Source organism: Camelina sativa, chromosome 1, assembly GCF_000633955.1.
Source record: "Camelina sativa cultivar DH55 chromosome 1, Cs, whole genome shotgun sequence".
Classification (NCBI taxonomy): Eukaryota; Viridiplantae; Streptophyta; class Magnoliopsida; order Brassicales; family Brassicaceae; genus Camelina; species Camelina sativa.
Window position 1 is genome coordinate 15,233,367 of NC_025685.1, and position 22,879 is coordinate 15,256,245.

At 37.7% G+C, this 22,879-nt stretch overlaps 4 protein-coding genes across 6 annotated transcripts in view; 3 read left to right on the forward strand and 1 right to left on the reverse strand.

Annotated features, from left to right (window-relative positions):
- On the forward strand, positions 7,544-10,247 carry LOC104791519 (F-box/LRR-repeat protein 10). 2 transcript variants are annotated; one of them, XM_010517436.2, is made up of 4 exons: positions 7,544-7,857; positions 8,050-8,255; positions 8,342-8,435; positions 8,545-10,247. In XM_010517436.2, the coding sequence occupies exons 1-4, from the start codon at positions 7,654-7,656 to the stop codon at positions 10,000-10,002; spliced, it is 1,962 nt and encodes a 653-aa protein (XP_010515738.1). In that variant the 5' UTR covers positions 7,544-7,653; the 3' UTR covers positions 10,003-10,247. The 2 variants fall into 2 exon arrangements, with proteins under 2 accessions (XP_010515738.1, XP_019083811.1); XM_019228266.1 differs by having other exon boundaries at positions 7,763-7,857; positions 8,007-8,255.
- LOC104791527 (mechanosensitive ion channel protein 8-like) lies at positions 13,003-16,112 on the forward strand. Of its 2 annotated transcripts, XM_019243273.1 has the most exons (5): positions 13,003-14,843; positions 14,929-15,052; positions 15,142-15,435; positions 15,517-15,719; positions 15,810-16,112. In XM_019243273.1, exons 1-5 carry the CDS (start codon positions 13,003-13,005, stop codon positions 16,099-16,101), a joined length of 2,754 nt encoding a protein of 917 aa, XP_019098818.1. In that variant the 3' UTR covers positions 16,102-16,112. The 2 variants fall into 2 exon arrangements, with proteins under 2 accessions (XP_019098818.1, XP_019098816.1); XM_019243271.1 differs by lacking the exons at positions 15,517-15,719; positions 15,810-16,112 and having other exon boundaries at positions 15,156-15,302.
- Positions 16,963-19,915, forward strand: LOC104708390 (mechanosensitive ion channel protein 7-like). The gene is made up of 5 exons (XM_010424953.2): positions 16,963-18,584; positions 18,670-18,793; positions 18,872-19,165; positions 19,238-19,440; positions 19,518-19,915. The coding sequence occupies exons 1-5, from the start codon at positions 16,963-16,965 to the stop codon at positions 19,810-19,812; spliced, it is 2,538 nt and encodes an 845-aa protein (XP_010423255.1). The 3' UTR covers positions 19,813-19,915.
- Positions 21,192-22,879, reverse strand: part of LOC104791538 (multidrug resistance protein 2-like) — a 4,830-nt gene continuing 3,142 nt past the window's right edge. Inside the window, exons 7-14 of the mRNA XM_010517456.2 lie at positions 22,678-22,772; positions 22,461-22,541; positions 22,315-22,347; positions 22,169-22,225; positions 21,857-21,898; positions 21,702-21,780; positions 21,545-21,615; positions 21,192-21,452 (exon numbers count right to left, since the gene is read on the reverse strand). Coding sequence (XP_010515758.1) covers positions 21,360-21,452; positions 21,545-21,615; positions 21,702-21,780; positions 21,857-21,898; positions 22,169-22,225; positions 22,315-22,347; positions 22,461-22,541; positions 22,678-22,772 — 551 coding nt within the window. The 3' untranslated portion in view covers positions 21,192-21,359. The remainder of the gene's footprint in view (positions 21,453-21,544; positions 21,616-21,701; positions 21,781-21,856; positions 21,899-22,168; positions 22,226-22,314; positions 22,348-22,460; positions 22,542-22,677; positions 22,773-22,879) is intronic.

Below are 22,879 nucleotides of genomic sequence, written 5' to 3' on the forward strand. Positions count from 1 at the left end.
GAGTTTGTCGGATCAATTCGACGTTGTGCTCTTGAGAGAGGATCCAAATGGCACCGAAGGACTTTCTTTATCTCAAGTATTAACACGGAGGTAGGACGAGAAACGACATTGTATAGTCGAGAATTTTCTTCTTTACAGATGAAGTAGACTGAGGCTTGATAGGCTAACCGAAGGATCAGAGCGATTTTTTTTGTCTCGACTTGGATTCCTAAGCCAGACAGATCTATCTTCGAACATAATCGGAGGTGTTAACTGGGCTTTGACCGTGAAATATTGCCAAATCTCTGCACTATAACTGTAGTCAAAGAACAAGTGCAGACAATTTTGAACTTGAGCATCGCATAAGAGGCACAAGGAGGGGACTGTGAGCCCCCATCGTATGATTCTGTCCCTTGTGTGTAGTCTGGTCCTAATGTTTACCCAAGTAATGAACACATGTTTAGTGATTCTACCTTTGAACCACATTGCATCATACCGGGGTACTTTGGGGCCAGTAGGATACAAAACTCCCAAGTTTTGGCCGTTGAGAAGCAATGAGTAGCGTCTCCATCTCCTATCTTCCATAAATACCTGTCATCCTCAGCTTCAAACTCTGAATTGACAATCGAAGCTTGAGAGGGACAATCTTTTAGAAGCATAATGATAGGGTTTCTAGTCCACCACTGGCCATTCCGCAAAGCTTCTACTACCACCGCATCCTTATGTAAAATGGTCATGATAGGTCCTCTGTCGCTAGTAATGTCTAACAGTGGTCCCTAACCGGTCCAATTATGAGTCCAAAATTATCACGTCACTCCGGAACCCACCTAACAAACAATGAATGGTTTTGCCAAATGACGAAGCTTGCACAAACTTCTCCAGATCCAACTTCCCGAGGCTGTATCATCTAAATCCCATAAACAACGAGTGCCAACGAACCCAAGCTACCCATAACGAGCCTCCGTTAGAAGATCATCCAAATTAATTTCAAGGCGAAGATTTTGTTCCAGTGCTTAAGCCGTTTTAACCCAAGACTTCCATTTTCCTTAGATGTACACACTGATACCCAACTGATCTTTGCTCCCCTTGCTGATTTGGGAGCACCACTCCATAAGAAAGCACTACACATGCTCTCTAGGTCTTCAAGGCACTTGTTTGGAAGGATGAATATTGATACCTAGAACGTGATAGTGGAATAAATGACTGACTGAAGTAGCTGAAGTCTACTTGCACATGTCAAAAATCTCACTGTCCATGCTGAAAACCTCTTCCAGATACGATCGATTAGTGGTTGATAATCATGCCTTCTTAGTTTCCTAGAAGTGAGAGGAACTCCAAGATATCTCACCGGGAGTGATCCTTTTTGGATTCCAGCATTACTTGCGACTTGATGATTCGCTTGAGTGTCTTCTCCATCCAAAAATAGAGCCGACTTATCCCTATTGATTCCCAATCCAGAGCTGATTTTAAACTCATCTAATATGCGCAAAATACCAGTAAGAGAATCCTCATTGCCATCATAGAATATAAGAATGTCATCCGCAAAGCTGAGATTGAGTCATCATTGGTGCTTCACACATTGGATGGATCCCGAAGGTATTCTCGACGATTCCTTTATCAAAAATTTTCGACTAGACATCCATTGTAAGGACAAAGACTAATGAGGAAATGGGATCACCTTGTCTTAGACCTTTCCTACCAGGGAAGTATCCAATAAGCTCCCCATTAAAGGCTATGTTGTATGAGGTAGTTGTGAAGCATTCATTGAGCCAACCTATGAACTGTTCTCGAAGATAAATTGCACGCAGAACATTCAGTAAGAAATCTCAGTTTAGACTATCATATGCTTTCGCCAAGTCCACCTGCAGATAGCCTCTTGTGGTAGTTGAAAATTTGTAACCAGTTCGGATGCAAGTAGAACATTTTCACATAATTGGCGACCATGAATGAAGCCTACTTGATTTTCTTGAACAACATCCGAGATAAAGGAAATGATATTTTGCTTTAAGAGGCAAGGAATAATCTTATACACAGTAGAGCAACAGGATATAGGCCGGTATTGAGAAATCTGATCTGTACCTTGGACCTTCAGGAGGAGGGTGATGGCAGTTGCATTAAAATTCCTTGGGAGATAACTAGAGGTGAAGAAATCTTTAACTGCATCAACTGTATCTTGACCCACAATATCCCATGCTTCCCAAAGAAATTCCACTAGAAACCCATCAGGTCCAGGTGCTTTGCTCTTTGGCATAGATGTTGATTAGCAATTACCGCCTTGTGATAAAAAGTTTTAATCGCATCCCCATCTCTTGTCCAACGAAGCCTTGACTTCTGCTTGTAAAAGAATTCTTGTGCCTTAGCAAAAAAGTCCCACCTCTTCCTGGCCACATACTCCTCTGTGAACAAAGAATCCGAGGGAGCAGTGAGTAATTATAACTAAATATGTTCCAAAGCCTCCAAAGCTTCTTTAGTCCTCTGCTGAATATTTCCAAACCCCTCGCTATTTAATTGTCTGCAAGCCAATTTGACTTTCTTCAATCTCTGCCCAATAGTGAAGAGTTTAGAGCCTACTGTTACCTCTTCCTACCAGGCCTCTCTGATAACATCTTTATACCTTCGATGCGTAGACAAGAAGAAGAAATATTTAAAAGATTTTCTGCTTCGCTCAATGAGTGAGGTTGTAAAGACCAAACTTGGCGAGTGTTCTGAATCTCCTGGAGGATAAAACATTGTTAAAGCTTCAGGATATTGTTCCCTCCAATGATCATTTACCAGGACTCTACCAAGTTTCCTGATGATTGGGTCCTCATGTCGTTCATTAAACCAAGTATATAGAAAGCTCCTCTATACTGCATATTGGATAGAGAGTTGTCTTCCAAACATGAATGAAACTCTTGCATTCCTGCTAGAGGAAACAAAATAAGTGAGTAATGCTCTCCAGAATCCAGAATTTGGTTAAAATCCCCCAGCAATAACAGTGGCAGATCTCTAGTCGGTGATTCCTGAGTTATCATGGTGATTTGATCCCATAAACTTCTTCGTTGTACGAGTTTGTTGTACCCATAGACAAAAAGCTTTGAGAAACTCTCCTTAGTTGCAGGCACATAGACTGCGCACAACATTAGATGAGCTGACCTATATAAGCAGATTACTGAAATAGATGGATCCCAAACCAGCCAGGTCCCACCTAAATCCGTAAACTCATAGTTATATTCACCTCTCCATCCAGGATAGGTAACATTCAAAATACGATTCGCATTATCCTCCAATACATGCGTTTCCAGGATATCACCCATTATAGGCTTATTACTAGCTATCAACTCCTTCAAAAACCTCTGTCTAGAAATGCTATTCAATCCCCTAATATTCCAACAAAAGACCTTCATCATCAAAATCCCAAAATTGAAGGTAGAGCTATGCTCTTTCAGATATAACCGAGGCACCCCCTCGATTACCTTGTGAAACTGAATATACCACTAATGACTTACTATCCACCATAACTAACCCAAACCCTGACAGCTTTGGTTTCTAGGTCGTTCCTTGCCTAGCAATAGCAAATTGTTTCTTAGAGTCCATTTTTGCTAGCTTCCTAGAGACCAGAGCACCCAGGAACAGTTTAAGCTGCTCTGACATAGATGATTGTCCTGAGGAATGATTTGCGTTGCTTTAATCAACAATTTAAGCCTTTTCCTCACTCTTATTCTTTGCCCCAACTACAATCCAATGATTATCTTTAGGTACCGCAGGTTGGGTTGGTTGAGATGAAGACAAAAGCTGTATCTTCTTTTCTTTCCTCTCTCTGATCCATTCCTTGACTTTCTCTTGGGTGACTTCAGACATAGTGGTATCCCTTTTATGTCGGACAACCACATTAACCGGAGGGTTACTTTGGCTTCTCCCCTTAGATCTTAAACGAGCTCCTGGTCTATGCCTGATCCTTTTCTTTGGATATTCAGGTTCCCCCCCCCCTTTATCATGGTAAAAGAAACCCTTGTCTGGGCTTTCACCATCCAGAACTTTAGGGCCAGGAAGCTTATCACCTAAGGGAATGACCATATCTGTAGTTGCTACTCCTCCCGGTGTGAAGCCATTGTTACCCAGAAGTCGTAACTTCTTTTTCATCAACGACTTAGGGCAACAGTTCAAGAGGTGACCAAACTTACCATAGTTACAGCATCTTGGAGGCAGTCGGGGATAAGAAACTTTAACTTTAACCGAGTTTGACTGAGAATCACAAACTATAATAGTTGTTGGAGGTGGTTTATCGAGAGGTATTTCCACTTTCACCTTCGTGTTACCAAAGGAATACGGATCCAACCTTGATTTCTCATAGTGCAAAATTTCTCCAAGCGCACTAGCAATCACACTTATTCCTTGGAAGGAATACATCTGCGGAGGAACATTTTCCAGTATTGCCCACATGGGAGCGGTGGTGATGTCAAATGTTTCCAAGGAAGTCCCGACAGACCATGGGTATACTGAAAAAACACAGTTACCGGCTTGCTAGTACCTAACCTGCAAAACCCACTCACCAGTAGAAATACATGGGATGAAGATTAAGCATGAAGTGTCAGATACCATTCGAATGATGATGTCTCCAAATTTCCCCCAAGCAGGGTTTTGATCTGAGAAGATCTTTGAGGCAGGAGGGATAAGACCGTGAAATTGACAGACTATGTGTCCTTTCCATTGATCCGCTGACTGAAATAGGATCGACTCTGGAGCTTGGAATACCGGGATTCCATCTTTCATGGTCACCGGCAAGGATACTTTTTTGAGATTCCGAAGAGAGGCCTTAAACCGTTCGGTGTAAGGACGCTGCGGTAATGGGGAATCCTGACGAAATCAAGGAGGGCTGAGGCGATGACTCGATGGGGGCCACCACTGGAGAAAGAGCAAAAGCTAGGGTTTCGTTCGAGGATGAAATCGTTGAAGAGGAAGGAGGCAGGATGTGAACTGATGAAGAATCAGAGATGGTACATGATGTGGAAGGAACAGAGGGGTCTGGGGTTAACGCGAGAGTCAGATCTGGAGGAACTAGATCTTTTGGGGGGAACGGATCTGGGGGATCTGGTTGGTCCAGAGGTGCAGCAATTGACGGAGAAGACGACATGGAAAAAAAGAAAAATGAGGAGAGAAAGAAGAAGATTCTCGGCTATCGGCGTGAGGCCGATCTCCGGTTTAGATCTGTAAAGGAAGCACATATTGCCTTTTTGAAGCTTTCAGGCACGCAAACCTAGGTCTTTTTAAAATCTCGAGCTTTGCAATCTTCATTACCCTAATCATTATTCATTCACCATGGCTCAGTATGAAGCAAACAAATGGAACCGTGATCGTCAGTTTGCGAAACTAACCAACGAAATCGAAGTAAATTTAGACAAAATGGCTGAAAAATGTGTAGCAGAGATTGCGTTCGTCGCTTAAAGAGATGACGGATTGAAGGCCGTGTGTAAAGGATGTCCCAACAATAATATGAACTTAGATCATAAATTTATAACCGAGCTATGATGACTTATGCAAAAATTGTCATTTTGATGATTCTCAATATTTTTGTTTGTTTTTGCTGATATATAAAGAAACACTTTCACCTTTAAATAATCACAAATATTATTTTTCTTAGAGTAGTTTCAAAGAGTGTGAGTAGTGTGAAAATGAAATCTCTGATTAAAAAAAAAGTTTTGTCATACAAATATTTCTAATTAAACCAATAAAAAGTGAGGGAAAAAATAAAGAAAACAACATGCAGGTTTATGGAGTCCAACCGAAAATATATATTTACGAATTGTTTTGTTTATAATTATTATTTTCGTATCTTTTAAATAATTAACAATAGAAATTTATATGTAAAAAATTTGGGAAAATGGCAATATATCTTAGATTTGATAAGGAAAAATAAATTGTTCACTGAAGAATAAAAAGATTAGTATTTAAAAAAAATGTGTAATCATAAGTTTAATATCTTTTAATTTAATATTGTATATAAATCAATTCATACTAAAAACCCATGAACAAACAAGCCATATTACTAATGATGATAGTGATGATAATGACAAAAAGATGGTATTGATAACCAATGTTGATGATGATGATGCAGATCTTTTGCTCACTCATAAGATTTCTAGCAAACTGTGTAGAATTAATTGTTGCAATTCTCATAATCCTTTATCATACATATTGGAAGTTCATAAATAAAATAAATATTTATGTTGTTATAAACTAAACCATAACAAAAGCAAAAAAAGCATAGTATCTTAGATAAAATCACCAGGTTAATTGCAAATATAAATGACAGATATCTAAAAATATATTTTAAAAGAAAAATTACTATGTTAAACCACTTGGATCAATATTAATTATACATTAATCTTATCGACTGAAATACATATAGAAATTTGTATTCAGGAATATAATCTACTCCTTTGATGTCCAAAAATTTAAGATAAAAGTAATTAGAGTGGATATACAAACATGGTGTAATAGATATTAGTTAAACAATCCGATCTCAACATGCATGTGTTCATGAATATGAGATCGGATTGTTTAACTAATATCTATTATTAAATCAAGTAGAAATATATTAGTGTCATTACTAAATCAAGTGGAAATATATTAATTCAACGAATCAATAACAATTGTTCATATAAATTCAACTTAAAATTATAACAAAAAGGAAAAAAAAAGTTTACCAATAACAAGATAAATCTTTAATCCTAAAAAAAATAACTAAGTTAAATTATTATCATCATATCCTAAATTAACTCCCTTAATATCAAATGACTGTCAGACATATTATAATAACATACCATAAAAACCACTAGCTATTATATAAAGGAAAAAAATAAAAAAACAAGAATACTTTAAGAACAAGAAAAGTGGTTACTCATAGATCCTCCAAATATTCAGAATCAGAGGCCAAGAAACATAAGATCTGGAAATGCTCATAACACTTATCAGAAAGCAAAGATAGTTCTACCAGCTGTGGCCAACAACAACTTTGAGATCAAGAGTGGTCTCATCACCATGATCCAAGCTAAATTAAGATCAAGAGTGGTCTCATCACCATAATCTAATGGAAGATCATAAGTTAAGATTTTTTTACTACACATATATTTAATTTTTATTGTTTTTTCAATTAAAATTAGTTATTTATTTGCTTGTGTGTATAGATGTATTTGCTTATCGTTATTGTAAATTTGTAATACGCCTATGTATTTTCTCTAGTATGTGATTTCATCATCTCAAGTTAAGATAATACATTACACAATCCTAGAGTAAATTTTTTTTTTTTTAGTTCTTTGATTTCTACTACAAATTTTAACGAAACCGAGTCGAAACCGGAACCAAATTTAAATCAAACTCAATAAACCAAACCAAACTCAATAAACCGAAATTAAAGTTCGGTTTTAATTTGGAACTTGTTTCTCACAACCCGAAAAAAAAACCGAACATTAAACCGACAAAATAAATTGAATGTGCATACAAATATAAAACGTTGACGTTTTGTATTAATATACCAATATTTTATTGTCGTCCTTGGAAAATGGATCGAGCCATCAGACAGAGGAAAGCATTTGGAATCTTAAAATTTCAGATAAATAATAATATGAGACGCACAACGAGATCGCCACAATTTCCGCAATTGATATAGATCAGAGGAGAAGAGAGCCTCCGTTTATGGCTACCACCACCGTCGTGTGCGGCGATGTTGAAGGTTGCGATGTCGAGAGAAGAACCCTGGATCTGTTACCGGCGGCTCTCTTGGAGACTATCATGACGAAACTCGATGTTGCATCTCTCTGCTCGTTGGCTTCTACTTGCAAAACACTTCAGAGCTGTGTCACTCGTGTCCTCACCTTCACTCCCAACTTCCACGTCTTCGTAAGTCTCTCACATGAATAAACATAGTTAAAAGTTAGTGAGTTGCTTTAAGGGTTTGATTTGGATTTGAATTTTAGACTGAACTTGTATATAAAGTTTTGTTTTTTTTTAGATTCTCTGTTGCTGTGGTTTCTGGATTGTATAAAAAGTTTTGTCTTTTTGATCTTTGTTGCTGTGGGTTTTGGGTTTCAGAATGTTTCATTGTCAATGGAAACTGTTAGACCACTATTGTATCCAAATCAACAACTTTCAAGCCTCAAGCTTGATTGTGGAAGACTTGGTAACTCATCTATTGACATACTGGCACGCCCTTCTCTACGGGAGATTTCACTTCACAACTGTAGAGATTTCAGCGGCGATCTCATCTCTGAAATTGGTAGGAAATGCAAGGATTTAAGGTATGTATGTGTGAAGTTTGTTTGGATGAATCTGAATCTTTCCACTAATGTGTTTGACGGATTTGTCATTGTTCTTGAAACTTTAGGCTTCTCTGTTTGGGTTCAGTAGCAGAGAAAGTTGGTAGAAGTATTAGCCGTTGTGCTTTGGAAGATTTACTTAATGGCTGCTCCCATTTAGAGGTTTGGCTCCTTACTCAACCTTTTGCTTCTTTTGATGGTATAAATGTATCATTTCGTGCTTTGGTTTGTCTTATGTAACGGATCCATGTCATATATGTTGTTTTGGTAGGTTTTAGCACTCATGTTTGACCTCTCATTGTATCTGCGTCCTGGTGATGGTCGCATTTTTGGGTTGGTATCTGATAAACTCACCCATCTGGAGCTAGGACACATCTCGTCAAGGATGATGACTCAACTACTCACTCCAACTGAAATGTCGGGGCAAGACAGCAACCGAGTTGCATCTACTGTGCTACAGAATGTCCAACAGTTGCGTCTCTCAGTGGATTGTATTACTGATGGTGTGGTTAAGGCAATATCGAACTCTCTTACGTCTTTGATAGATTTGGACATAAGAGATGCGCCCCTTGAGGATCCAAGGCAATTGTCAGACCTTACGGATTTTGGGCTTCATGAGATTAATCAAAACGGTAAGCTGAAGCACCTCTCCCTAATCCGTAGTCAGGAGTTTCACCCTACTTATTTCCGGCGAGTTAGTGATCAAGGAATGCTTTTTCTTGCTGACAAGTGCTTGGGCATGGAAAGCATTTGCCTTGGTGGATTTTGTCGGGTAACAGATGCTGGTTTCAAGACTATTCTGCACTCTTGCGCTAGCCTCTCCAAGTTTAGCATATATCATGGACCTAAACTGACGGATCTTGTCTTCCATGACATCTTAGCTACTACTCTATCGCTTAGTCATGTTAGCTTAAGAAGGTGCCATCTTCTTACGGACCACGCGATTCAAAAGCTAGCGTCAAGTCTCAAGCTGGAGAATCTTGACCTAAGAGGGTGCAGAAACCTGAGGGATGAAACCTTAAAAGCCGTATCTCATCTGCCAAAACTGAAGGTTTTACTTCTTGATGGCACTGATATAAGCGACACAGGGCTTTCGTATCTGAAAGGAGGAGTTTTGGCGTCCCTAGTTTCTTTATCTGTTAGAGGTTGCAGAAACCTAACAGATAAATTCATGTCTACCTTATTTGATGGATCCTCAAAAATGCCGTTGCGGGAACTCGACTTGTCTAATCTTCCTAATCTAACGGATGGTGCCATTTTTGCACTAGCGAAATCTGGAGCCCCAATCACAAAACTGCAACTAAGAGAGTGTAGACTCATTGGTGATCCCTCGGTTATGGCTCTTGCATCCACACGTGTTCACGAAGACGAATGTCCTGGAAGTAGCTTGTCTCTGTTGGATCTTTATGACTGTGGTAGCATCACGCAACTCTCATTCAAATGGCTAAAGAAACCGTTTTTCCCGAGGCTGAAATGGTTAGGAATCACAGGAAGTGTGAACAGAGATATTGTAGATGCGTTGGCAAGGAGACGACCACAATTACAGGTCTCTTGCCGCGGAGAAGAGCTGGGAAATGATGGGGAAGACGACTGGGACTCTGCTGACATACACCAACACATAGAAGCACAAGAAGACGAGCTTGAACAGTGGATCCTAGGAGACGAAGGTGATGTTGAAATGGAAGATGCAGAAGAAGAGAGTGAAGAAGATGCAAGTGAAGAAGACTGATTAAATGAAATACTCGAGGTATATGTGTAAGTGTAACACCCCTTTTTTTTTGTTTTTCTGAATTGTTGTTGTTTGTTGTTGTTCTAATCATCTCATGCTTAAATTTTTGGTCTTTGATTATTTGAATAAGGATATATGTATCTAGTGAAAGTGTTGTGTTTTGTCTTAAAGAAGCTTAAGAGTTTGTTTTTCTTTTTGTTGTCAACCTTTAAGAGTTGGTTTAAAAGTATTAAATATTATTTTAATTTTTTTGGGTTTAGTTTTAACCTGAATATTAATGTACTAAATTGCAACTTTTCCAAATTTTAATTGATACTAGGTTGGTACCCGCGTTACGCCGCGGGTTGTTTTAGATTAGTTTTTATTTATTACTTTTATTTTGTTTTTTTAGAATACTATTTGTTTTTATGTTGTTTGGAATACTATTTGTTTTTATGTTGTTTGGAATCAAATATATCATAATTAATAAATTTTTTTGTAGTGGTTAATAATAATTTTTTTTGTATTCGTATTTTTATAATTTGTTGTAGTTTTCAAAGTAAAAATTGAAGAAAAAAATTAGAGTTAAACAAATTGTGGTTACTGTAATTTTTGTTACACATTAGTACGTGAGTTCGCATAAATGATTTTTAGAAAAATTAAATACTTAGATAAATAAACATTAAAATTTACTTTAATGATATATAAATTAGATGATATTGTATATAAATGTGATTTTTTATTATAATTCAAACTTACTCATTATATATTTTTGTCAATCAAGCTCAATAATTGAAGCCATCCAATTTAGTTCAATTTTCCAATACAACATGATAAACCAGGATAAGATTTTCTTTTGTAAGTATTATTAGCGTGGACGTTGATTAGTTAGCTTGACGATTTTAGAATAAAGTGTTTGGTTTAAATCATTGTCAACTTCTCCACAAGATATCCTTTATAAAGCTTTGAAGTCTTTGCCATGCTTAGGAGAACTAACGGTTTGAACCAAACATCTTGAAACACTTTCTCATATGAAGGTGGCGATTATGTTTTAATGGTGTTTTCTATATGGCATGTGTTAGTTGTTTCGTTTTGTCCATAACTCATATATTGAAGCACGCCTCCAACCATTTTAGATATTGCAACTACATAACCGATCATGATTCCAATCTATCATTTGTTGTTTGCTACAAATCAAAGATGAAGCTTTTGAAATTTACTAAGACCAAAAGGGAATTAAATAATGATAATTTTCACATAGAGAGTTCTGGAGTAGTAGTAAGTAACATTTATTGTACTAAACCTTGAAAAAAAAACGTTCTAGTCCAAATCATCAATTTGCTCAATATCATCTTCATTCAAGACCTAAGTCAACAAAAAAGAGGTGAATCAATTTTACACAAACAACATCTTTACCTCAATTAGACCTGCGATTCTAAAATAAATTAATGAACTTTGTCATGCCTAAGTTGCTCTTTCGTGAATTTTATTAATCTTTTGTATATCAGACGTGGTTAGGGAGGGACGAAATTGATATCTCTCTCTCTCTCTCTCTCTCTCTCTCTCTAGTCTATCTTTTCAAATTTCTTCCCTATCCTAATTTTTAACTTCCAAAGAGTTCTCAATAACCAGATAATTTGATTTCATAATCTGTAGATTTTGATAAAATTATTGTTCGAATTAATCAAAGGTGAATTTGGTGAGATTGTTTTGCGTCTTTAACAATGACCTAAGCTTCTTCCATGTCTCTCGTCGCACGAGTCATGCATTTTCTTCTCTTTTTGATTGTTTCATTGAAGGCAAATCTTTGTGACGATTCTTTTGTTCCTTCTCTCTAACTGAATTCAAGAGAAGTTAGTGTGAAGGAGACGAACAAACAATTAGAGTCTTGGTGTTTTTCTTTTATTATGTCTGCAAGAGTTTATGAAGTGAAAGACAACGTGATGTGGCACATAGGGATGTCAATCAGGCTGGCTCGACCCGGTCCGACTTGAAATCCGCAAAACCCGCATATATTTGAGTCCTTCTCGGCCTGTTCCAAAATATTTCCAAGCGTATATTTCAAAGTCCGGTCCAGCTCTAACAGAGCTAAAAGACTTTTCAGGCTTTTCCGGGCTTATCTTACAGATCAAGAATTCAAACTTATAAGTTAGTGTATTAAGTAAATATGAAATCTAAGATTAGAGTTTTAAACTTTATTTACAATCAAATATTGCAATCAAACAATCATGTTAAAAAAAAATAATTATATTTGTATAATGGCTTTTCGGGCCGGTCCGAGCCCCATTGGGCTAAGTCCTAAAACTCTTAAGCCCGAACGGGCTGAGTCCAAAAAGCCCAATTTTCTGGACATATATTTAAGTTCAAGCTCAGTGTTTTTCAAAGCCGGGTCGGGCCGGACCATCCTTCAGGCTCTGGGGCTTTTCGGGCCTGTCCGAGCCCCATTGAGCTAAGTCCTAAAATTCTTAAGCCCGAACGGGCTGAGTCCAAAAAGCCCAATTTTTAGGACATAGATTTAAGTCCGAGCTCAGTGTTTTTCAAAGTCGGGTCGGGTCGGACCAGCTTTCGAACTCTGGGCCTAATTGATATGTCTAATGTCACATAGTTTTTTTATTGGTTTAGAAATCTTAATTGTATTAATTCAAATGTTTTTATTGGCTATTGATTTTAATTGATGTGTCATCACCTGTTGGTGAAAAACATCCAAGTTTTATTGTGTTGGTGAAAAACATCCAAGTTTTATTGTATTGATACAATAAACACTTGAATCTCTCGTACCCATATTAATCATAGTAAACAAAAGAAAAAAGAATATATTAATCGTAAATAATGTAATAGTTTTGCTTATGATCCCATGCGATTACACGTAAAGCTCATTACTAATTAACGTAATTAGCTGTTGTGCCATGCAACACAACACTCGGCGAAGTTTTTGTTTTGTTTTTTCTATTCTTTCTAAAAATTCGTAATTTGTTACGCAAAAATTTTCCTTGTAGAATTAATAATTAGTATTATGTTGAAATGGATTTTAGAAACTCCTTCAAATCCCATAGCTCATACAAGCAAATTAAAAGCCCCGGAGATCAAAGCGAGGCAAGCCCTGAAAATCTTCCGATCCTCCACGATCACGATCACTATCACCATCACGATCATTCCGGCATGGTAGACAACCCCAAACCAGAGAGCACTCGTTCTAGCCTCGACGACGACGGGCGTGACGCACCGGTGGAACGTGACGCAAGCTACAAGTTCTGGCAAGACAACACAGCATCAACTTCCTCGGATCACACGGCACCTCGAACCAGTGTTAAAGATCCGATCGCTCTTAATAGAAAAAGCAATAGATTAAGCGGTAGTTTTGATTTCACGCAATGCGGAGGAGGGAAGCCAATAATAGAAGAGTCTCCAACGAAGATGGTGGCCGGAGGAGGAGAGCCTGTGAATCGACAATGGAGAGTGAGAAATGAAGAGATCACACTTGATGTGGATCAAGATAACGATGATGTAAGTAACCAAACAATGCCTACGCCTGCATCAACGGCTCGGAACTCGATTGACGCGTCCAGAGAATTGAGAGTCTCTTTTAACGTTCGTAGAGCCGGTGGTACCTATATCGCTGGCTCGGTTCCTTCTTCGTCTTCTCATTCGAGTACTACTTCTTCGTCGGCGACAATGCGGACGAATCAAGATCAGCCTCAGCAGCAGGAGGATGAGGTTGTGAGATCTACATCGAACATGTCGTTTCAGAGGAAATCAGAGCTTATATCTAGAGTGAAGACAAGATCTAGGCTACAAGATCCGCCACGAGAGGAGGATACGCCTTACTCAGGTTGGAGATCGGGTCAGTTGAAATCAGGGTTACTTGGTGATATTGATGAAGACGATGATCCGTTGGCTGACGAAGACGTACCAGATGAGTATAAAAGAGGGAAGCTTGACGCCATAACGTTGCTAGAGTGGCTTAGTTTAGTCGCTATTATAGCTGCATTGGCGTGTAGTTTGTCGATTAAGTCTTGGAAGAAAGTGAGAGTTTGGAACCTTCATCTTTGGAAATGGGAAGTGTTTTTACTGGTTCTTATATGTGGGAGGTTGGTTTCGGGTTGGGGAATCCGGATCGTTGTTTTTTTTATCGAAAGAAATTTCCTTTTGCGAAAGCGGGTTCTTTACTTTGTGTATGGTGTGCGTAGAGCTGTTCAGAACTGTCTCTGGCTTGGCTTAGTCCTTCTCGCTTGGCATTTCTTGTTCGACAAGAAAGTACAGCGAGAGACAAAGAGTAGGTTTCTTCCTTACGTAACGAAGATCTTGGTGTGTTTCTTGTTGAGCACTATCTTGTGGTTGATCAAGACACTAGTGGTTAAAGTTCTCGCCTCTTCGTTCCACGTCAGTACTTACTTTGATCGGATTCAAGAAGCCTTGTTTAATCAGTACGTGATCGAGACCTTGTCCGGTCCTCCTATGATTGAGATGAGTAGGATTGAGGAAGAGGAAGAGCGGGCGCAAGATGAGATCTTCAAGATGCAGAACGCTGGTGCTAATTTACCACCTGATCTATGCGCGGCTGCGTTTCCACCGGGAAAGAGTGGGAGAGTGATGAACCCGAAGCTCTCACCAATCATCCCGAAAACAACAACTGATAATGGAATCAGCATGGAACACCTTCACAGGATGAATCACAAGAACATCTCAGCTTGGAACATGAAGAGGCTAATGAAGATTGTGAGAAATGTTTCTCTCACCACATTAGACGAACAAATGCTTGAAAGCACATACGAAGACGAATCCACTCGACAGATAAGGAGTGAAAAAGAAGCTAAAGCAGCTGCAAGGAAGATTTTCAAGAACATATCTCAACGTGGCTCAAAGTGAGCCAACATTTGTAATTTCCTCCTTTATTAGCACCAATACTGTTTCCGCTAATAAGCTCATATCTGAATCACAAACAAATAGGTACATATACCTGGAGGATTTGATGAGATTTTTGCGGGAAGACGAGGCGATGAAGACCATGGGACTCTTCGAAGGTGCACCAGAGAACAAAAGGATTAGCAAATCAGCCTTGAAGAACTGGCTGGTAATTGTTAATATTCTGCATAGACCTTATTAGAAAAAAGATTAATTGCTGCTGTGTATATATATCACTCCGTTGTTGACTTTGATTAGGTCAATGCTTTCAGAGAGCGAAGAGCTCTTGCCCTGACACTCAACGACACCAAGACAGCAGTGAACAAGCTCCATCACATGATTAATATAGTCACTGCCATTGTCATTGTAGTTATATGGCTTGTCCTTCTTGAAATTGCATCCTCCAAGGTCCTTCTCTTTGTAAGTTCACAAGTTGTACTCTTGGCCTTCATCTTTGGGAACACTGTCAAGACCGTCTTCGAGTCCATCATCTTCTTGTTCATCGTGCACCCTTACGATGTTGGTGATCGCTGTGAGATTGACAATGTACAGGTATGTGCCTACGCCTTTTGCAATGTAACCTTCAATAATCTTCTTAATTGGCTAATAAAAGGTTAATTATATTAAATCCAGTTGGTGGTGGAGGAGATGAACATACTCACTACCGTGTTCTTGAGATATGATAATCTCAAGATTATGTATCCGAATAGTCTTTTGTGGCAGAAATCAATCAACAATTACTACCGAAGTCCGGACATGGGAGATGCAATCGAGTTCTGTGTCCACATTACTACTCCACTCGAAAAGATCACCGTGATCAAGCAGAGAATATCAAAGTAAGACTAAACCCTTTAATGCTTTATGCGCCTTCTCATACCGTGTTTTGCTGATCTTTTTTTCTCTCTAACTATTGAATCACAATGTAGTTACATAGACAACAAGCCAGAGTATTGGTACCCACAAGCCAAAATCATAGTAAAAGATGTGGAAGATTTGCACATAGTAAGGCTAGCAATATGGCCATGTCACAGGATAAATCACCAAGACATGGCTGAAAGATGGACAAGAAGAGCTGTCTTAGTCGAAGAAGTGATTAAGATCCTCCTCGAACTCGACATTCAACACCGGTTTTATCCACTCGATATCAATGTCCGGACAATGCCTACCGTTATCTCAAGCAGAACTCCACCTGGCTGGTCACAAAACCCACCTGCCTGAAAATTTTAACAACAGCCAAACAAGGTTGATGTTTTTATCTTTCTTGTCTCAAACGAGTCACACAATTTTGTAAGCAAAGAAACATTAATCTAATTAATTAGTCCCTATAACCACAATTTTGACCTTTTAAAGATTAAAGATTCATCATTGTTTATCATTCAAGAGTTCTATACCAAACAAGCATCTATGAACTCTACTCTTACATTACATGTGCTTAATTAGGATTAAGGAGAACTACTATAATTACCTCTAAACTAATCATACCTTATTCAAACTTAAGCCTAATCTCATCTACCCACTGAATCATTATTCAATAACCAAGTTAGTTCTTGCCTATTAAACAGAGACTTAAGATCAGAAATTAACGATCTTAAGTAACCTTGTTAATGATGATGATAGGGACGAGAGAAACAAGAACAATAAGGCAAGCACGCAAGGTGCTCGACGAAATGACTAAGATAAGTAGTTGTGCTGGGTGTTGTTAATGTTAATAAATGCCTACCCTATAACGAAAATTATCAAAGACCAAACTTAGAAGGTGAGATGTGTAAAAACCACATTCATTAAATTTAGTGATCGTTTTGTCAATGACGAATTAATTGCTATATTAAGTCTTTATCCAACTCATGGTGGTCTAAAAAACTCCTAAACCAATTACAATTGTTAGTAAGTTAAGTAACAGAGAAAACAAAAAAAATATTACATACACCTAAACTCGTAACTCTTTTATTCTAAAATATAACGTAACATTTGCTTGCTAATGCATCATCATCTTCACATTTTCTGTTTCATTTTTTAAAGATTCTAAAGTTTTGTGTATATTTTTTTTTTCTTTCTTACGTTTTCGTTTTTGATTTTGAGATGGATTTCCGAAAACCCTTTAAATCTCATAGCTCGTATAAACAGATTATAAGCACCGGTGATCAAACCGAGAAGACGAAGAAGAAGAAGAAACACCAAGAAGTTCTTGACGATGATTCTGGTTCTAGCTTCAGCGTCCACAAAGCAGCGGTGGAACGAGGTTCCAGCTACAAGTTATGGCAAGACATTGTAACAGATGATCACGTTAAGAGTGGGAGTTTTGATTTTTCGCAATGCCGTGAGGAGATCGCACTCGATGTTAACGACGAAACCGAGGATAGTAGGATCAGCAACGGCAACAACATGTTCGGTTCTAAAGAAATGAGAGTCTCTTTCAAAATGAACAGTTCAGGAACCAAAGACATGTGCGGTTCGGTACGTTCTTGTACGTCTTCGGCTTCTTTTTCTTCGGCTAGGATGCGGATGAATTTAGAGCAGCAAGAGGATGAAGGAGAGGTAGTTGTAAGATGTTCATCGATGAGAAAATCAGAACTTGTTTCGAGAGCGAAGGCGAGGTCAAGGCTGATAGATCCGCCGCAAGAAGAGGAACAACAGTACTCGAGTTGGATGGGGAGATCGGAACAGTTAAGATCCGGTTTACTTGGTAGACAGTCTGATGATACTGAGGAAGAAAACGACTCATTGGCTGAGGAAGATGTTCCTGAGGAATATAGAAGGTTGAAAATGGATGCGATAACGTTGCTTCAGTGGCTGAGCTTGATAGCACTCGTAGTTGCGTTAGTGTTGAGTCTAACGTTTCATACGTGGAGAAAGGCAACTCTTTGGAGCCTTCACTTGTGGAAATGGGAAGTGGTCTTGCTGGTTCTCATCTGTGGGAGGCTAGTTTCGGGATGCGGAATCCGAATCATCGTCTTTTTTATCGAAAGAAACTTCTTGTTGAGGAAACGGGTCCTCTATTTTGTGTACGGTGTGAAGACGGCTGTTCAGAACTGTCTCTGGCTTGGCTTAGTCTTTCTCGCTTGGCATTTCTTGTTCGACAAGAAAGTAGAAAGGGAAACACAGAGCGATGTTGTTCTTCTTCTCGTGTCCAAAATCTTGGTGTGTTTCTTGCTGAGCACCGTCTTGTGGCTGATCAAGACACTGGTGGTTAAAGTTCTAGCCTCTTCGTTCCACGTTAGTACCTACTTTGATCGGATTCAAGAAGCTTTGTTTCACCATTACTTGATCGAGACGTTATCTGGACCTCCAATGCTTGAGCTGAGCAGGATTGAGGAAGAGGAAGAGCGAACGCAAGAAGAGATCTTCAAGATGCAAAAAGGAGGAGCTGATTTATCACCCGAGCTTTGTTCCGCTGCGTTTCCTCAAGAGAAAAGCGGGAGTACAGTGAACACGAAGTTATCTCCATCTCCAATCATCCCAAAGACAGGAACTGATAACCGAATCACAATGGATGATTTGCACAAGATGAATCAGAAGAACGTTTCAGCTTGGAACATGAAGAGACTGATGAAGATTGTGAGAAATGTTTCGCTGACTACGTTGGACGAGCAAGCGCTACAAAACACATCTGATGATGAATCCACCCGACAGATAAGGAGCGAGAAAGAAGCTAAAGCAGCCGCAAGGAAGATTTTCAAGAACGTAGCTCAACCTGGCACAAAGTGAGTCTTATCACTCTACAACTTCTCTTCTTTCTTAAACAAAACTATCTTTCTTACAACCTAATTAATATGAATGACAAAAAAGGCACATCTACCTGGAGGATTTGATGAGATTTTTGCCAGTAGATGAGGCGATGAAGACAATGAGCCTCTTTGAAGGAGCATTAGTGACCAAAAAGATTACAAAATCAGCCTTGAAGAACTGGCTGGTAAAATTAATAAAGAGTTTTTGTTCTTGAGATTTTGTACATATGTCACTAATTGTGCTGTTGATTCTGCTTAATTAGGTGAACGCTTTTAGAGAGCGAAGAGCACTTGCTTTGACACTCAATGACACAAAGACAGCAGTGAACAAACTCCATCACATGATTAGTTTCCTTACTGCCATTGTCATTGTAGTCATATGGCTAATCCTTCTTGAAATAGCCACGTCCAAGTACCTTTTATTTTTAACTTCACAAGTTGTACTCTTGGCCTTCATGTTTGGGAACTCTCTTAAGACCGTCTTCGAGTCAATCATCTTCCTCTTTATCATTCACCCTTACGATGTTGGTGATCGGGTTGTCATCGACACTGTAGAGGTACTGAAAAGCTAAAATATATGTGTGTGTGTGTGTCTATGATAGTGTATAATAATAAGATCAAAATTGCAGATGGTGGTGGAGGAAATGAATATTCTCACAACAGTGTTCTTGAAAGCTGACAATCTAAAGATTGTGTATCCGAATATTCTTCTGTGGCAGAAAGCAATCCACAATTACCACCGTAGTCCGGACATGGGAGATGAAGTCACATGCTGTGTCCACATCACTACTCCTCCGGAAAAGATTATTGCAATGAAACAAAGAATATCTAGGTAACTTGTCTTAATGTTTTAAGTTGATATATTATGAAGGGGCGACGATGATGATATTTTTTCCCCTAAAACCGCAGTTACATCGACAGCAAGCCGGAGTATTGGTACCCAAAAGCTGATATCATTGTAAAAGATGTGGAAGATTTGAACATTGTGAGGTTAGCAATATGGCCGTGTCATAAAATTAACCACCAAAACATGGGAGAGAGATTCACAAGAAGAGCCTTGTTGGTGGAGGAAGTAATCAAAATCCTCCTTGAACTTGACGTCCAGTACCGGTTTCATCCACTTGACATAAATGTCAAAACAATGCCCACTGTTGTCTCGAGCAGAGTTCCACCTGGCTTGTCTCAAATCCCTGATTCAGGTTAATAGAGACGTGTCTGCTTTTTGTTTTAGTGGATAAAACAATTTAAAGGTGCATGTGAGACAGCAAATTGTGTTGTTAGTAATGAAGGTGTTGTATATATTATGGTGAAAGCAAAGAAGGGATCATAAACTTGTCTTATAGAAACTTTATGAAATAGCAACTAATTATATTTTTTTAGTAGTGAGAGTGATTTTCGTGGCAGAGGAGAGAAATGGGACTCTCTGACTATCAATCACTTTTACTCTAAAATAGAGTCAATGATAAAATTATCCTAAAATTTCACGTTATTATTTAAAACAACTCTACTCTCATCTCTATTTTTTTACACTAATTATATTTTAAAGTTAAAAAAAGTAAATAAAAAAAGTAAAATCATAGGCGCAAATATATTAGTTACCAAATCACAAATAATGTTATGCAATTATATTTCAAATCACAATCAATATTATGCAAATATATTAAGCAAAATCAGTTACTCACAATCAAATATTTTACAGTATATGTAAATATATTTCAATATTTACTCGATATTGTCTCTCTCGCTCAGAGTCTCAAAGGGCACCCGAATTACCATATCCCCACAAAAACACCCCCCACTGTTTCTAGAATTTATGGCTCCACCTACTTGGATAATTGGAAGTTTAAGTGCTTCGATTGTGAGAGTATACATCAGTGTTAGATTCTTGAGACAACTCCTATTGTCATGGATAGACCATCACCACTTGGAGGATATCCAACTATGCACACAGTCTGTAAGAGTCTAAATATCTTTCCAAAAAGCTTCAACGGTTTCAAATCCTTCCAAAAGTCTTCATCATCCATGACCAAGAGGGCTAAGATTTTTGGTTACTAAAAGTATGTCATGACATAGTTCTATAAAATATTAAAAATTTCCTAATCAACTTTTTTTTTTTGAGTTAATTAGTTAACCTATAGAAAACAATTCTGAGTTGTGCATTTTTTATACGGAAAAAATGTCAAAAAAAAATATCTACTTTTAAATTTAGGACAAAAAAAATATATAAACTTTTGAGATGTCATTTTAATCATCAAGTATGACTTGATTATCTTATAAAATAATGAAGTTTTGTTGATAAGGCTATTTTAATCATACCGTTAAGTCACAGTTACAAACCCAAAAACGGAGTCAATTACTCCGTTAGATGCTTCTGTCTAGCCACAATACGACGTGGTTTTCAAAAAAAAAACTAAAACAAAACTATCCAGGACTCAAGCACAGCATTTCTAGGACTTACGTTACATCCCAAGACCAACTGATCTGGAGTGTTTTGTTAGGAAAAATGTGAACATATATACTTATAATGTTTAATTGAATATCACCAAACTAAGAAAAACGAGATCTCCTCCAAACCCACCGAAATCAAAATTCCCATTTCGTCTTTTTCTTCTTTTGTTTTTTTTTTTTCTTTCTTTTTGAATAATATTGATCATAATATCATTACTTTATGTATCATACACTCATACATTTTTATCACATACTACAATGTTATATACACTCTTCTCTTATATACTTGGTGTGGTCTTGTAATCACACTTCGTCCCTTGAGGTCTTGTTGATTGCTTTGTTCAATGGCGGAGAAGATACATTTTTAATAAATAGACTTTGAAAGAACCCGATCAACTGCGCATGCAAAACATATGGTCCATCATAATATTCATATACAATTAATCGAAATCAAAGTTATTTTTGATGGATGGGATAGCCATACGTACCGACGACAAGGATACGCAAAGAAGGCAGAATCCAGGGAAATAGAACGGTGCATTATCAGAAAGAAACAATGCTATACACATGAAACCAAAATTTTCAATGTGTCAAAAGACATGAATGGAATTTAGTAGTAGTTTGTGTTCTTACGGCCTTACAAACCTGTCAATGGACTCAATGCAAATGGTCCCACGACTGCGCCAAAGGACCTCACTCCAGATATGCATCCTTGCACCTTTCCCTACAGAAATTCAAACAATAGTTTGTGCTCTTTTGTTTTTGTTTGGAATATTGATACCACAGAAACTAGCTTTTACCTGTTCACCAGTTCCGACCTGTCTTGAGGCAATACCACAAACCTGCATCCGAAAATATTCAAACTTTAAATTTTATAGAATCCGAATTTAAAACCATTTTGACGATGAATGTATTGGTCCATGTTTATTATATAGGCCACTATGATTGCCAATATAACTTAATAATTCTGCCTAATTTTCTATGTGAGATATATACATTATATATTACTCTAGGTCTTATTTCATTTACGATGTATGATTACTCACAAATGTTATTAAGTATCAGGCAAGATTTAGAGCGTTAATGACTAATTAAAAAGAAAAATGTCTTACCGACGGAATCACAAACAAGCTTCCAGGAAGTACAAAGATAGTGGTGAAGTAAGGAACCTGCAGCGAAATCGAAAAAAAATAAAATAAAGCAAAATCAAATTAAGATCCCTAGTTTTGAATCAGATCCCTAGTTTTGATTGACTCACCCATGGTGCCCAGGAAATGCTGACAATGGCCATCTGCATCACAAACCCCCAATATGACCCATTTCAATACTTCTATGTGACAAGATCAATTAATTATTTAAGGTATCAATAGAAACGTAAGTAAGCTAGGAAATAAATATGCTTACGTTCAAGAATTGCATAAAAAGCCCTGTTGATAAAAGCTTGCGTTCTCCAATGGCAGATGCAAATCTTGGTAGTACAAACAGCTGAGAAAACACTAATACATATCAAATTAACTTAGAAGGTATTACAATATATTTAATTATAAATACTATGTTATTTTTTTTTGAATAATAATTATAAATACTATGTTCATGATATAATCAATCGTAATCTATTTACTTGAGTGAAAGATCCAACGATGTTAAGCAACAATACGAGTTCAGCAAACTGTTTCTTGTCAAATCCAAAACGTGCTTTCAAAAAGTACTGCATAGTTTAAAAAAAAATCATACGTATTAATTCATTAATATAAAAAAAATACTCAATATGTAAAATAAGGAGTAATATATATATATATATATATATATATATATATATATAT